The sequence below is a fragment of the Chionomys nivalis genome, chromosome 3 (assembly GCF_950005125.1).
Source record: "Chionomys nivalis chromosome 3, mChiNiv1.1, whole genome shotgun sequence".
Lineage (NCBI taxonomy): Eukaryota > Metazoa > Chordata > Mammalia > Rodentia > Cricetidae > Chionomys > Chionomys nivalis.
In genome coordinates this window covers 60,570,923-60,587,609 of record NC_080088.1, presented here as the reverse complement: position 1 = coordinate 60,587,609, position 16,687 = coordinate 60,570,923, and the positions used below count along the sequence as shown (strand labels likewise).

General features: G+C 48.7%; 1 protein-coding gene across 11 annotated transcripts in view; it reads right to left on the bottom strand.

Annotated features, from left to right (window-relative positions):
• The window catches only part of Kalrn (kalirin RhoGEF kinase), a 615,547-nt gene that overhangs the window by 19,148 nt on the left and 579,712 nt on the right, over window positions 1-16,687 (bottom strand). For all 11 annotated transcript variants that reach the window (XM_057764996.1, XM_057764997.1, XM_057765000.1 and 8 more), the window contains 2 exons: window positions 2,172-2,199; window positions 1,296-1,467 (listed from right to left, as the gene is read on the bottom strand). In XM_057764996.1, coding sequence (XP_057620979.1) covers window positions 1,296-1,467; window positions 2,172-2,199 — 200 coding nt within the window. The remainder of the gene's footprint in view (window positions 1-1,295; window positions 1,468-2,171; window positions 2,200-16,687) is intronic.

The window sequence follows — 16,687 nt, the reverse complement described above, 5'->3', positions numbered from 1 at the left end:
ATTTAGTCCCTGGTTGGTAGAACTGCTAGGAAAGGATTAGGAGGCGAGGCCTTGTTGGAAGGGGTGTGTCACTAGGGGGGATGTTGAGGTTTCAAAAGCTCACACCAGGCCCCATCTCTCTGCTTACTACTTGTGGATTAGATGTGAACTTTTAGCGACTGCTCCAGCCATGCCTGCCTGCCTACTGCTATGCTCCCTGCCACGATGGTTGTGGATTCTAGTACCCCCTGGAAGGAAGCAGAGTTTCCAAATTGAGCATTCATGAGCTGCAAATTGAATGCTTTCTTCTGCACGTCTCATTGGTCATGGTGTCTCTTCACAGCAATAGCGAAGTAACTAAGACAACATCCCTCGGGGTGGGACAGTGTTCTGAGATCTTCATGCTCTCGGCCAAACAACGACTCTCACTCAGGCCCATGATGTTTTATGGCCTGACCAGGCATCTTTTCTGGAAATACCAAGGAAGGCACCCTCACCGTTAGCACACACACACACACACACACACACACACACTCACAAACAAGCCAATCAATGAAATGTGCTTGATTCTAGGTATTTCTCTAAGCGGCAGGTGAGCCATTAGAGCTTGTTATTGCTTGTCCGCTGCACACAGCAATGCTGGGATGCTCAGAATTCCTGTGGGGGTGGGGACAAGCCAGCAGAATGGCTGGAGGCAGTCACCCAAACAGAATTTTAGTGGAGAAGAGCCTTACATTTTAGAATGTACCTCCCTCCCTTCTCATAAAGTAGTTCTTAGGTAAGGACCAAATCACATCCTTATCTCTACGCATCTTGGCAGGCATGAAGCATTCCAGGGTGTTTGTTAGCTTTCAGTACTTATGACAGATCTCCCTGGGCCCTTGGATAGACTGATCATCTAATAGGGTAACTATAAGGCAGGGGCATTTTATATCCATGGTTAAGGCTTGACCTGTGATTTCAAGGACAATATTTGTTTATTGTAGGTCCAGCACAGAGTGCTTCTAGATGGTTCCTGTTAGCCTCCAGGATGCCCACCTGGGCAGCACACACAACACACAATGCATGCTGGCACCCACTAGAAGTTCAGGCTAAGGGGCCAGCTTCAGAGTGAACAGTCGAGGTCGTGCCTAAGACTTGAACACAGGGTGCTCCGGTGTGGGAGGCTGGGCCAAACGTGTTCCTAACTCAGTCTCTCTCCTAATGAAGGCCAAGTGTGGGACCTGGAATGAACTTGAGGACAGCGCCTTGGGGGTGACTAGTAACCCAGAGGGACTTTTACCCAGAATCCAGCCTCTACTGGGTGATCCACTTACCAGGAGGAGATGGTGGAAGTGGCCGAGCTATTGTCAGTGTCTAGGATGTTCTGGTCTGGACCCTTCCAGGTGATGGTGGGCTTCGGCCGCCCACAGACTCTGCACTGCAGTATCACCGTGTCTCCAAGCAAGCAGGTCACATCTACTAAGGGCACGAGGAATTCTGGAGCCACTGCAATTGAATAGATGCACATCGCTATTACCCACAACACACTTACAATAGTCATTTTAGACACTGTGTTCTCAACCCCAGAAATAGGCATCATGGTTCAAAGTGACCCTCAGCCTACCATTGTCTGATCAGTGTGTACTTCTCTGTAGGAGAAACTCACTACATAGACCAGGCTGGTCGCAAATTCACTGAGATCCCCCTGCCTCTGCCTCTGAGTGCTGGGATTAAAGGTGTGTGCTGACACCACACCCACCTTTGTGCCCCTCTATTTTACAGCAAACTTAGAAACAAGAGTCCAGCAGTGGTGGCACACACCTTTAATCACAGCACTTGGGAGGCAGAGGCAGGCAAATCTCTGTGAGTTCGAGGCCAGTCTGGTCTACAAGAGCTAGTTCCAGGACAGAAAGGGCAGAGAAACCAAATAAAAAAAAATTAGAAACAGAACAAAAGAGGGAAAAGCTCCATGATGGCATTTAGGAACATTTCACTATACAATCTTTGGACTTTATACAAACACATTTTTATTTATTTAGTCAAATATATTACATGCTGCCTGCTTTCACTTAATAGTTTGTCTTAATTCCCTCTCCTTGTCTATAAATACAGAAGCATATCACCATTGCTTAAGCTCCCAACCTTAAAGCTAAGTAGAATTTATGTAGCCAGCTCCTACATTCTCAACTCTATCCCCTTTAAAAACTCACCTTCTTGGATGAAATTCGGATTTAAGATCTGAAAAACACACAAAAGAACAGAAAATTACTTGAACCTTTACAACTAGGAGAAAAATCATAGGCTCTACCGATTGGGGTGATGACATCAGGGCCCCACCCTGTCCCTATGGTGTTAGGGATGACCACCATCACAGACATCCTCTTCAACACTAAAGGGCATGGGATTACTTCCTGTCTAAGATGGCCACTGGGCAGGCTGTGACCACTTTCTCCCTTCCTGTTGCGCTTTATCAATGTACAACCCCACACCCCTCCCATTCAACATGTCCTCAGGCAATCCATAGCAACGGTTTCCCCCACAAATCTCTGGCAGAAACAAAAGACCGGAGAGCGATCGGGCTGAGGCACTGCGGCGAACCTACCCAGTGGTTTCCTTCCAAAGGTTCCCTTCCCCCCATATTTGGCCCTAAGCAGAGCTTCCCTGGTTGAAGAGAAAGAGCAGTAGAGCCAGACATCTATCTGGTTCCAGCCCACCTCTATGGTCCCAGCCTCCACAGGAGATGGGCAAACACCTGATCTTTGTGCTACTCAAGAGAGCAGAGGAAGATTCAAGCCTAGAACATGTGATGTGCCCTGCCCAGAACACCTGGCTCGTCTAAAGAGGCTACTCTAGGCTGCCTGGAAAGTTATCCGTTCTCAAGAGGCCGCTCACTGTGCTCTTGCCCCTGCACCCCCACCCCACACAGTATCACCTCTCCCCAAAGACAAATCCAGTTCTTAAACATCTGGCTTGTGGAAGGCTCAAGAGTTGGCAAAGTGAGGGTCAGGTGTCGCCTGTTTTGTTTGCTGTGGTTGCATGCTCATTACTTAGCACCGATTAGCGATCATTATATCCTTCACTATAAAACGGAAGAAAAAACAACGCCCGTATGACGTGCTATCACAGAGACAGCTGCAGCTGTATATGCCAAGTGTATGTAGCACGGTGCTTCTTGAATGAGGCCTGCTTAAAGACGAAGATGTGACGCTCTAAGTGACTCCCTCGTGCTAAGCAGTCTGTGGGCAAGGCGCCTGACCTCCGCTGCCTTGTCAGGCAAAAGCTCTTTCCTTCCAACTGGGGTGGAAGACACACTTGCCTTCTGGGAAGGAAAGCTCGGGTGCGGCTTTCACACGGGCCCCCAGTATCTGTCCCTGCATTCTGCGAACGCGCACAGCTTCTGTGTGTTCCCATATAGGGCGATGTGCAGGAGCCTCCTGGAAAGATGCTGTTTCCTTCCTGGGGATCCCCCTTGCACACTAACTGCCCATTTACACACAGGCTTTTCATGACCTGGGCTGTAGGCACCCTTGCGATGCCAATTCTGGAACCCCGTGGGGACTCCAGCTTATTCAGTCCCCTCTATTAGTCTGAAAATGCCACTTAGAGCAGCTCGCTGAGCTCCTTTAATTCAGGGGTCCCTGTTCCTTTAAAACAGTTTAAAAACAGACGGATCAGTCTGTGCCAGGACCGTATGAAGAGTGCTCCTTTCTGAATCGGTGTGTAGTAAGTAGCGCAGGGAAGAGTGTACTAGGGGTTGTACCCACGGCTTTGCTCGTGCTAGGCAAGTAAATTGATTTATTTATTTAAAATGTTGATATAAGGCTTTAAAGCCAAAATGTTCAGGGCAGGCTTTAAACTAGGGCTTCTCCTGCCTCAGTCTTCTGAATGGCTGGGGTTACAGGCATGTGCTATTATGTTTGGCTGGCATTTAAAACAGAGAGAGAGAGAGAGAGAGAGAGAGAGAGGGAGGGAGGGAGGGAGGGAGGGAGGGAGGGAGGGAGGGAGATAGAGAGAGAGAGAGAGAGAGAGAGAGAGAGAGAGAGAGAGAGAGAGAATTCGTCCTTTGAGAATTGTATACATATATACAATGTATTTTGATTATATCAGCCCATTCCCTCTTCAGTTCCTTCCGGAACTTCCTGACATACCCCACTCCCAACTTCATGTCCTTTTTTCATAGCCCACCTAGTCCACCCAGGGTTGTCCATGTGCACGGGTCTAGGTGGTGCGCAGATAGCCCACCAGGGGCCGTTTTACCTGAGGAACACCCACTCTCCCTCCTTCAGCAGCCTTCAATTGCCAAAGCTCCTTAGCTAGGGTTGGGTTTCGAATCCCTCTCCTATCCATTGACTCTCTGACTGGCTCTGTCCTCGCTCAGGCAGCCACCGCTGCTGTGAAGTCATGAGTGGCTCCGTGTGCCCAGAAGACACTTTTTGACAGCCATCTCCCTCCGTGGCTCTGATCATCTCTCTGTCCCTCTTCCGCCGCATTCTCTCCTGGGTGGGGGGGGCTGTGATACAGCCTTCTCATTTAGGATTGAGCCCTCCGCAGCAACTGATACTCATAACTCTTACCAGCTGTGGGTCTCTGTATTAGCTGGCCACGGCAGAGAAAAGCTACACCAGTCTGTTGGTCCTGGGAGTTAGGAGGGATACGTTTTTTTGTTTTTGTTTTTTTTTTTTTTTTTTTTAGGCCTCCTTCAGGCAAATTACCAGGCAGCCTTGTCGAAGGACCGCTGGAGGATGCTCCCGTCTGTGCAAAGCAACTGATATTCCAGCAGCCAGCTTCCAGCCCTTGAGGCTTTTGTGAATGGGTGAAACAAGGAAGGATGTTACAAATAAAAGCTATTGAGTCTCACACCTAAGAGACCCCTCTGTGTGAGAAGGGAGCAGAGCTTTACTGGGGTGATCGATTAACTACGACAGCAGCACCACGGCACCAGCAGGGGGCGCAAAAGAGGTCGTTTACCAAGCAGTCTGGCTTAGGGGAGGTACACCAACCCTTTCTGTCAGTTAGTTGGCAGAAAGAGAAGAGGCTAAGAATATTTCCACATGTTGATGGTGATTATTCAGTGCTGGGATTATAGGAGGCTTTTCTTCCCATTTAAGAAACACTGGCTGATCTGTGTGTGGTCTCGTGGACGCAGAAATACAAAGATATAGGCCCTACTTTCCATATTTATATAAACAGCATATAGTGTTTAGGTAACTCCTCCTCCCTCCCTCCCTCCCTCCCTCCCTCCCTCCCTCCCTCCCTCCCTCCCTCCCTCCCCTCCCTCCCTCCCTCTCTCCTCCTCCTCTTTGCCCTCCTCCTTCTTCCTCTCTCTCTTCTCTCTTCCTCTCTCTCTCTCTCTCTCTCTCTCTCTCTCTCTCTCTCTCTCTCGCTCTCTCTCTCTCTCGCTCTCTCTCTCTCTCTCTGAAACAGGCTATCTCTATGTAGCTCTGGCTGTTCCTGGAACTCACTACACAGACCAGGCTGGCCTTGAACTCACAGAGATCTGCTTGTCTCTGACTCCCAAGATAGAATGTGATGACATTTGCATTCTAAGTTTGATGGATGGTAAGGACCAGCCCTCAACAGATCACAGAGCTCAAAACTTTGCTCCCTCCCATTCCCCTAGTCAATCAGGACCCTGGGGACAAAGAACCTGAGTCTGAACAGACTGTCTGGTGGTCTGTACTTCCATCACGAGGGTGATTCCCCAGAGAGAAGGTGATGACGTCCCTGCCAGCAGGCTCACAGAGGAGACAATCGAACAAGTGGCAGGCTATCATATTTCATATATACTTGAGGCATGAGGAATAGAACCCAGGACTTTTGTGCGCTAGGCAAGCACCCCACCCGCGGAGCTTCTCAGGTCCTAATAGGAAAAGTTGAAGTGAGGCTTCAAAAGCCTGTGCTGAGGTAGTGCTTCAATGAGAACACATCCCAGTTGGCTGCAGAGTGTGTCTGGCTCCTCTTTCTCATCATGGAATCCTGTGTCATGGATGCTACTGAATACACACCCTGTTTAAGGAATGCATACTCCTAGTTAGGATGTAGATTTAGTGGGAACACTGGGGAGAAGCTTGACTGTAGGGTCTTTTCTGGAAAGACCCAGGGAAGCCACCCACCTTTGTTTCGGCCCTTTGGGTGGTCCATGGGCAGTTGTTGTCACCATGGTAATATCAGCACTGATCTAGGCAGCTTTATCTTATTGGCTTGAACTGCTCACAGCCACCTCCCTCGGGAAGCCATGGAGGAACACAGAGGCAGCGTGACTGAGCCCTATCTCCTAAATGAGACAGGGCAAATCCTACAGTGACAGAGGGCTGGCTATGGGAGGCTTTGATTAGCTCAGTACGCTGTCCATCACAGTGTGTGGGTGCAGTGGGCGGTGCTTGGGGAAAGCACTGAACTTTGTTATTTATGCCAAAGGCCCAAATGCTCCCCTTGGCTGCCTCTGTCCCATCTCTTTCCGGTTCGCTATAAACTTTCCAGCAGGGACTAAGAACTTGGGCAAGGTCCATGCCAATGCTTTTGCTAGCTGGGACTGTGGATCACATCCCCAGATAATTCTGTCCTTGTTCCACCCGAAGCAAATCCAAGTACGGACAGGAGATGGCCATGGAACTGTTCTCCCGCAGTGGTCTTCTTAGGAATGGATCTGTCTATGGCTTTCTATGGCTCCCAGGCCCATGAGGACAAGGACCGCGTTGTCTTCTTTATTGTTATTGCCTCCAAATTTAGCAAAAACTTGGCATGCGGTGGTCTGTATTTGTCACATCATTGACATTTTAGTGGTTGGGATTTTAGTTTGGGGGAGTTAAGATAAGAACACATCTTCCCCAGAAACTGGAATGCCTTTTGTTTTCTATAAATTGGCCATGTGACTTTCTTGAATCCCATTGGTCGGCCTAAGCCTGTGATTCAGCCAATGGTGATGGTGATCTTCCTTCCTCTGGGCTCTTCCAGTTGGTACCTTGGGGCCTCTGGTCACAAGCTGCCATGCATCCCAGCATCTCCTCTGTATTGCATATGTCACCAGTCACAGGTTGCAGATGGCAACCCTTCTGTGCTTTGTGTACCTTCAGTGTCATCGATCACGGTGATAAACCCAGCATCTTCTGTAGTATGGGTCAAAGTTTCTTGAATCAGATTAACCGAGGTCACTCAATTCCTGGACTCGGATTTGGGTCTCCTGGCTGTCTTGTCTAGTGGCCGATGTTGGTGCGAGCATGGACCTGAAGTTCTAACCATGTCTCAGATGTTTCTCGAAATTGAACGTTCCCTTCCCTTACAAACGTGGGCAGTCATCATGAAGGGATGGGTGGGAAGCCACGGAGAACTGGAATGTGAATAAAAATGGTTGTGGAGGAAACAGATGCTGTTCATACGTAATGTACATGGTCTCGCTCTGAGAGATGCAGGAGAGAGGGAATGCTGGGTAAAGTGTGTGTGTGGGGTGGGGGGCGCGGTCGGGTAGAGGGAGAGATGGACCGCTGGGGAATCTGGTTTTATTTGACCAGCAGAGGGCAGCAGGGAGCAGGGTTTCCCTGAGGCCATAAGAACGACTCGCTAAACAGTTTAGTTCCTTCTTCTGGGTTTTTTTTTCTTCAAAATGCAGCGAAGCCAGGGGAAATGTTACAGGTCAAACCCACCAAGCCGAGTTTGAAGAGAGCTGGAGTCTTGTTTTCCTTACCAGTTAGGGCCGAAGAGTCTGACTCCAAGAGGTGAGATTCTGTCTGGAAAACCAGTTTTTCTAAATCCCCTATCACCCAATCCCAAAGCACATGTAAGCTCCATGTGGTACCGGATAAAGATGACTGAAGGAGACTCACACTGGATGCCCCCAACCATCTAGAGCTACCCGGGTGACACAAAATCCTACACTGCATACCTCCAGCCCTATCTGCTCTATGTTTGCTTCAAGCTAATCTGAGCGCAGGGAAGGAAAGGGATTTAGGTAATATTTAGTTAGAAAGTAAACAGATATTAAAAAGATAATACTTCCTGGACTGAGGCTATAGCAGAGTCTTAGAGCACTTGCCTCGTACGTGTGAGGTCCTGGATTCTACCCTCAGTGCAAAACAAAATTTTCTGAACTTTTTCTTGTGAGTGTGGTCCTGGAGTTGGGTATGGTTTCTGATTTAAAGGTTTAACTATTCATTATTTCAATCTGACTGCAGCAAACATTTTTCCATTTTCCTTTCCTTTCTCTCTCTTTCTCTCTCTCTTTTTAAACAGGGTTTCTCTGTGTAGTTCTGACTGTCCTGGAACTTGCTCTATAGACTAGGCTGGCTCGAACTCACAGAGATCCCTCTGTCTCTGCCTCCTGAGTGCTGGAATTAAATGGGTGTGCCACCACTGCCTGACTACCGTTTTCCAGTTTCTTAATGGTATTCCTGTTTCTCAGTGAACATTAAAGAAGCTGTAATTTAAAAATGCAGATGAAGCATTGGCAAGCTAGCTAAGTGGTTAAGAGCACTGACTGCTCTTCCAGAGGACCTGGGTTCAATTCTCAGCACCAGCACCTATGTGCTTACAAACGTCTGTTACTTCAGTTCCAGGGGATCTGATGTCCTCTTCTGGTCTCCTTGGGTACCAGACATACATATGGGCAAAACACTCATACACATAAAATAAAAATAAATTTAAATACATTTTTTAAAAGTACAAATGCAACACAGTCCCAAGAAGCAACAACTTGGGTTTTCCCAAGGATTTTATTGGCATTCAGGTCCAGGTATTTTTTTTTTTAAATCTCTCTCTCTCTCTCTCTCTCTCTCTCTCTCTCTCTCTCTCTCTCTCTCTGTCTCTCTCTCTCTCTCTCTGTATGTATGTGTGTGTGTATGCGTGTGTGTGTATGCATGTGTGTGTGTGTATGTGTGTATGCGTGTGTGTGTGTGGTATCTGTATAGGCCAGGAGAGGGTACTGGCTCCCCTGGAACTGGAGTGACAGGCAGTTGAGAGCTGCCCAGTGTGAGTGCTGAGAACTCAGGTCTTCTGCAGGAGCAGGACTTGCTCTGAACAGCTAAGTCATTCTCCAGCCCCAGCCAGTTTTTCCTGGGACTATGATTTCTCTCTGGACCAACTGCAATGGAAATGTTTTTACTTATGCCGGTGTTGCAGCCTGTGAACTCTAGAAGAGGGTGCTGGAGCCGGAGTTAGAGTAGGTTGTGAGCGGCCTGACTTTAAACCATTTGTTGTTGTTGTTTTTATTTATTTATTTATTAGACAGGCTGGCCTGGAACTCGGTCTGTATATCAGGCTGGTCTTGAATCGGAGATCTGCCTGTCTCTGCCTCCTGAGTGCTGGGATTATAAGGCATGCACCACCACTCAGTCAAATCATTATTTTAAAGATTTGTTCATTTTATGTATATTGATGTTTTGTTTGCACCTACATCTGCAGACCAGAAGAGGGCATCAGATCACACAGAAGTCTGTGAGCTTCCAAGTGGGTACTTGGAGTTGAACTCAGACCTCTAGAAGAGCAGCCAGTGTTCTTAAACACCAAGCCTTCTCTCCAGCCCCTCAAATCATTTTTAAAAAGATTTATTTTTATAAGTGTGTGTGTGTGTCTATGTGATATGCACGTGAATGCAGGTGCCCTGGAGCTGGAGTTACAGGGAGTTTAAGTTGCCTGACATAGGTTCAAACTCCAGATCCCACCTCTCTAGTTCCCTCCAAATCCTTTCTTTTCTCTTTCTTTCTTTCTTTCTTTCTTTCTTTCTTTCTTTCTTTCTTTCTTTCTTTCTTTCTTTCTTTCTTCCTTCCTTCCTTCCTTCCTTCCTTCCTTCCTTCCTTCCTTCTTTCTCTCTTTTTTCTTTCTTTCTTCCATCATCTTTGTAGTTGGAGAACTTAGTCTGTATATGTGGTATTGATTTCTTGATTTTTTTTTCCCTGAGATTTGCCTTGGGACTCATTGAGGAATGCTCCCTGAGCTTGTAGGTGAACTTTGACGGAACGTGAATGTTTGTGTAAAGAGGTGAATGGGAGTGGTGGCTTCGTTTCTTCTAATGCTGCATTCTCGGGGCAACTCCTAGGTCAATGGCATTTGTAGCCTTATAGGTGTATACAGCATAATGAAATGGGCTAGGCCTTCAGACTCGGGTGAGGTGGCTCAGGAAACACATGACTAACAGCACAACGAGCGATGCCGGCCCAAGAAACCAACTAATGCCAACTAGACTCAGCTTCCCCGGCTGCAATGGCTGTGCTCCTGAGTCACTGGGAGAGGGTGTGCCCAAAGTCCGGCGTTTACCCCAGAAGCCAAGGGATCATAAAAGTTGTTGAAGAAGAAATTCTCCTCCTACGAGCAGATGTGCAACAAGGAGGGGCCTGAGCCTCTGCATCCAGACTTCCTGATGGATGTAGGTCAAGGTGAGGAGGGCACAGGTCAGTAGCAAGGCCTCCTCTCTCTGGCTGTGTGATCTTATTTCTCTGAACCTACTTCTGGGAGAGGTGATTGGTTTTGATTTTTTTTTAGTTTTATTGGTTTGTTGTTGTTTGTTTGTTTGTTTTGAGACGGGTCTCTCTGTGTAGCCCTGGCTGTCCTGGAACTCAGTTTAGACCAGGCTCACTTTGAACTCACAGAGATCCACCTGCCTCTGCCACGCGAGTGAGGGACTAAAGGTGTGGGCCACCACTCCCTGCTGAGAGGTGGTTGCTAATGCTTACTGTCAACTTGGATAGAGAAGTGCCCGGGAGATTTATAAGCACAACTCTAGCCATGTCTGTGAGGGCATTTGCAGAGAGGTGGTGACAGGGGTACCTGCTCTGAATGTGGGTGCCACCAACCCATAGCCTGTTGAATGACAGACTGAATAAAAAGGAAAAAAGGAGACAGCCCTCTAGTGTGGACATTCTCCATGCCTGTTTCCTGGCCACCATGACTGACTGGCCTCCTCTCCCACACACTCCTGTCACCACCATCTTCAGCCTCATCTCTGGCCCAGAGCGTCAGGGCTGAAGGAACAAGGACAGAGACCCCCGGGCGCTGTGTGGCTAAGCTCTTCCTTTTCTTGGGAACTCGTCAGGGACAAAGCTATCACAGCTAGGAGACCGTTTCTCCCCTGATGGCCAAACAGAGCACAGCATGGAGGGAGGGCTGCCTTGCCTCAGCTAAGGTCCCTTCCTCGGCAGCAAGCTTCCATCAGTCCTTATAGGGAGCCAGGACAAATCTGGGCAGGAAGAGAGTGTCTGGCTGCCAAGTCCATCAGATACCTTACAAAGCAAATGTTTTGTCAAAATGAGAGGAATGCGACACTCCACTTTCTTTTCCTTTCAAGAGTTCTTTTCATTAATTCTGTTATTAAAATACAAAAACAGGCTTCAGTGGAAACCTACTGGCAGCGCCAGGAGGTCGGCCGCCCGACTGGTGTGCAGACGTTTCATCTGCGTGGCCAGGTTATTCTGAAGCTGGGATGAGGATGCCAGAGTGTCTGAGGCAGGAGCAAACAGGCTAGTTCTTCAAGGCTTGGGCAGCTGGGACCTGGAATTGTGTTCTTTGGTGGTGTGTGGGGGGAGATGTGCCAGTTCAGAACACTCATCCGGTTCCTGGAACCTGAGGTGCTCACCTCGATTGCCATTCCCACCACCGCTCAATAGCAGACAGCATTTCTTCCAGTTTGTTCTGCCATGGTCTCAGTGCTTTGGGAGGCAGATGTGGTCCAGAGCCAACTCCCCTGATATCACCCCTATGTGGTGTCCAGAGGGCTACATGTCAGTATCCACAGGCCTGCACACTAGGGACTGTGAGTCGCCTGCAGAGAAACCCAGAGCTCAGGAAAGCTAACTGGCCCAAGGTCACATAGGTGCCAGGATCCAGAGTTCAGGTTTTCTGACTACGGTTTGGTCCCATTGCCTTTGTGCGGCTTCTGTTTCTGTCACAGATCAGCTCTGGGAAGTCAGAAGGAGCAGCACCCTCACACAAGGGGACTGGCAGTGGAAAACAGGCCTTCTCGGCCCCCAGGACCTGTGCTTTAGATTAAAGCCGGCCTGGAAATGGGGTCTTCTCAACTGATGGGGGAAGAATGGTCAGGGAAAGCGAATCAGGGAAAGCGAACGACTGCCTCAGGGCATCTTCTGGTTTTCTTTTTTAAAATCAGTGTGTAAGTGTACACATGTCCACGGGCAGCATCTGTGTAGATGTATGTGGAAGCCAGAGGCCAATACTGCGAGTCCTTCTCAGTTATTCTCCACAGATGCAGCTAGACTGGTTGGCCAGCAGACCCAGGGATAGTCTGCTACCCTAGGATGCCCTTGCTCCACTTTTCCTATGATGCTGGTCCTCGTACGTGCACAGCGAGCACTATTGGCTGAGCCCTCTGCCTACTCCTAGCTGCTCATTTTTTGAACTGAAAATTACCGCTTAGAAATTGTTTGATATGTGTGCATGTTTGCCTGCATGTGCGTATGTATGTGTCTGTGTGTGCCACATTCATGCCTGGTGCCCACAGAGGTCAGAAGAGGGCATCAGATCCCCTGGAGCTGGTGTTGTGAGTTGTTGTGAGCCACCATGTGGGTGCTGGGAATCAAACCCAGGTCCTCTGGATCAACTGCTGAGCCATCTCTGCAGCCCCAGGTTAATCTTTTTGTATTTCAACTCCCTGTTTTAAAAAGGAAAAGAGCCAGGGAGATGGGAGATGGGGGGCGGGACAGGGGCTGTTGTTTAGTGGGCACACAGCATGTTTGAGGTTATGGCAAAGTTCCGGAAATGAAGGGTGGTGATGGCTGCACAACATGGCGAAGGGATTCCCCATCACTGAGCTCCATAGTAAGGATGCACAAGATCGCGAAGGGATCACTGAGCTCCACACTGAACTCCATAGTAAGGATGCTCATCATGACACACCCATGCAAAGCGGTAAAGAGTCGGTGAGAGCATAGGCTAGCTCCAACTTCCCAGGGCTCTCTTGAAAATGTTATTTTTACCCTGATTAGAAATATCCTCCCCAATTAGCCTCCTGTTTTCAAGTGCCTTGGTTTGGCACCTTCAGAGCCCTTCTCCACAATGCTTAGGGGACGTGTGAGCTCCCAAGGCCACCTAGCTGGCAGCTGGCAGCTGAAAGAGGCCAGAGTCTGTAGTGGCTGGGATGGGCAGGGTCTTTCTGGAATCACAGCTTCTCACTCGGATAGACTGACCTCTGCTAAGCGGGCTATGGAGCTTTATTAAAGAAATTAAAATGCATGCAATTAATTGGGTTTGATGCAAGAACTGGGCTGAGGATTCTGATCCTTGGAGATAAAGGCCCGAGTCTGGAAATCGGTTCAGACTTTTCAGCCCCATTGATGGATTCAGGCAGCGGGGGGCAATGTGGGGCCGAGCATCTGTGAAAACCCAGGGATGAGGTCCCCAGCTTTTCAGAGGTTTACGGACGGACGGGATGAACGTGGGACCTCCTGGCATAGGCTGTGAGTCCTAAGGGAACAGCCCTGGTCAGAGAGAGTGAAGATCTCTTGAGACAGGCCCTGGCTGGGGGCAGGTGCTGGGCCTGGGTACTTGAGTCCTGGCTCTAGCCTGGAGTGTCACTTGTGGACACCGGGTGGTCATGGGACTGAAGAAGCTGGCAGGCAGCCATGTGGCTCTAAGCCTAGATACGGCCGTCATCAGTCTAAGCTGTGAGCTGTGTGTGTGTGTGAGAGAGAGAGAGAGAGGGAGAGAGAGAGAGAGAGCGCGAGAGAGCTGTTCCCAAGAGGTCCCAGCGTTTCATTTTTATCCTCATTTGGATGTTTTTTGCATGTAAATTTCTGCACACTTCCCCTTCTCCCCAGGAGTACAAGGAGAAGCTAAACTGCAGGCATTCATTTTTAAAGTAGTTCCCCATGCGGTCTGGTGCCAGATGGACAGTCAGGTTGAGAGGGGACTGCAGGGACCTTGTGCCAGTCTTGCTGTGGCTGGTGGTATGGCCTGCAGTGCTGGTGTGTGTATGTGTGTGTGTGTGTGACTATCCACAAGCACTGGCTGACAGGGGAATGAAAAGCTATGAACAGTCTCTCTTAACACTAGGTGGCTAGGTGAATTTGAGGATTTGGTGTGCTTGACTCTCCTCTTAAACCGCTCTCAAGGTCAGCCTGTGTCTTCTTAAAGTTCTGTGAAAAGGCAAATACATGCTTGGATAGGAAACTGTTCTTAAAGGAACACACTCCCCATTTGAGAGAAGGGAGAAGATGCTTTGGTGCCGTCATTCTCACGGAGGCAGAGGAGCCTGTTCACAGTGTGCTCTGAGATGAAGTCAGCAGGGCGGGACATCACATTTGGAGACCAGGCTTGGAGCAAGCACATGGGTGCACAGTGCCAGGTTTCGGGGTCCCAGGAACAGAGGCAGAGTATAGACTGGTGGGGCAGCTGTTCAGCTCACCGAGAATAGAATACACATCCAAAAGACAAGGTGAGGTTGGACCTGCGGGACTTTGGAAAGAGGCCCCAAACCTTTGCTGCAAGAGGCTTTCTGGAGGAGGTGCAGCCATCTGGATTCAACCGGTCTTCAGCATGCACTAGCAGCCACGTTCTTCTGCCATCTTTGCTGCAATGACGTTCCATTTCCAGACCCCTTACGCTTAGCAGCTTGAGGTTCAAGATCCCGCTTGCTCTTTGTATCTGAAGAGGCCAAGCCAGCATCCGAGATGACAGAAAGCTCATGGACGCTTGGGAGGGTGAGTATGGACGGCCAAGGACTGTGGGACAACTGCTTTGGGCTTGCTGGGGCCACCAGCATATTCATAGCCTCCAATCATATCCCCCCTCGAGGGGATGTGCTAGCTGAACTTTCTGCCTACGGGAAGCTTTGCACCCTAGTTATCGCCTTTAAAAACTTTGTGTTCACCTAGTGGCACGCTTCGGGGCTTTCTTCTGCAACCAAGAACATCCTGATGTCTTTGCATGGGTGGCTAGTAGCACTTCCTAGGGGCCCATCTCACTCAGTCCACAAAGAGAATACACATGTTAGAATATTTAGAACATTAAAAATGGGTTCAACTTGTAAGCAGGGCTAAGGTCGCACACACACACACACCTTATGTAAGTGGCTACGGAGCATCTGACTAGACCAATTAACTTTCTCAGTGGATGACAACCAGCACTTCCCTCTGTATCCACCTCTTCTTTCGCAGTGTGGGAATGTCATTCTGGAATACAGATACCTGGATCCTCCCCTCCTCTCCCCTGGCCTTCCTCTCCATTTAACTGACTCCTCCAGTATATGCCAGCAACATCTAGGCGCGGTGATAAAAGTGCCACTTGTATCTAAACATTGGCCGGTGTGGGACCCACGCATGCAGTTGACTCTCCTATGAAATGAGAGCCAAGAGGGTCAGGAATCCCCTGGCTCCCCTGTCGCTCAGATACGTTTAAGCTGTGAATGCCATCACCACTTCCTCCCACACTGGAGTGCTTTACTGGCCCACACCTGCCAGACTTGGCTTCTGTGGCAGAACCCACACCCACAGGACACCGTTCTATTCTGGCAGAGCTCCCATTTCTACCACTAGCCTCTCAGCTCAGTTCGCTTCAGTCGGCTTCCTCCACAGCTGACACACTTGTTCTTAGGCTGCATGGTCTCTCTTGGGTTTTCTGTTGCTTTCATAATATGAAAGTGGCTTCTTAGGGATTATGTCAATAATAATAATAATAATAATAATAATAAGCTATCTAGGTAGGTGAAAAGCTTTGGGGTACACATCAGGATTTAGGGGAACCTACTGCTGTTGTTATGCTAAAAGGACATGTTGTCACAGTGTCTTCTAAATATTTATGTTTGTAGCCATGCTTGTAAGATCTGGCAGAGGACTTGATATGGTCATTGCTGTGGTTATCTGCACAAGACTGGACTGACAACATTATATCAGGAGGGGGGGGTGACACATAAGGCCCTTCCCCTGAGGAGTTATTGTCATCACTGGGGGTAGTGGGAGTGGGGTTGTTCTTTTTCTTCAGTGGTACAGTCACTGGTAGGCAGGGTGCCCATGCTCCAGTAAATAACACACCCTTGCTCGTCTGAGGAACCCTAGATTAACTCTGGGCACTTAAGAATAAAACAAAAACCATAAACATGGGAAGGTGAATTACTGGTAAGGCAGGGTTTGGAGTAATAGGGGTTAGATGTGATAAAAATACATTATATACATTTATGAAACTGTTATAGATTATTTTGCATTAGAGGAATTCTGTAATTTCAATCTGTTGCTAGGGAAGGGACACAGATCCCATGTAAATGACATTCTAAAATGTCTTTTTGAGAAAGACATTTCAATCTACTCTGAAAGTTTAAATGGCAAGCCAAGCTAGCTCATGCTTGCTGATTCTCCAGGGTCTGTGCGTATGTAGAGACTTGGCAATGGAGGTTCAAGATGGCAGGGTGCTGTTCCAACTCCCATATACATGCAAACCTGGGGCATGGGAAAGGCCTTCCATATGCTCCTGCCTCCCTGTCGCTAGACCAAGACTCCAGGAGAGAGGCTGCTATGTGGGGTTCTTCACTTGGAAACCATAGCCACTGGCCCTGGGCTCTGGGTGTGCGCAAAGGAAGCCTTAGCGTTAATTCTTTCTTGCTTTTGTTCTTAACCAGGTGCACAGTAAAGAGGAGCCAGGTCACCCAGAAAAACCTAGAGCACTGAAGGACTAGAGCCCAGAGGATCAAGATGAAGAGAAAAGGGGACAGGGGAAGAGGCAAGAAAATAGAGGAAACCATAAGAAGAAAAACAAAACAAAACAAAACCACCCAGTGGCTCTTATCCTTCAGCTG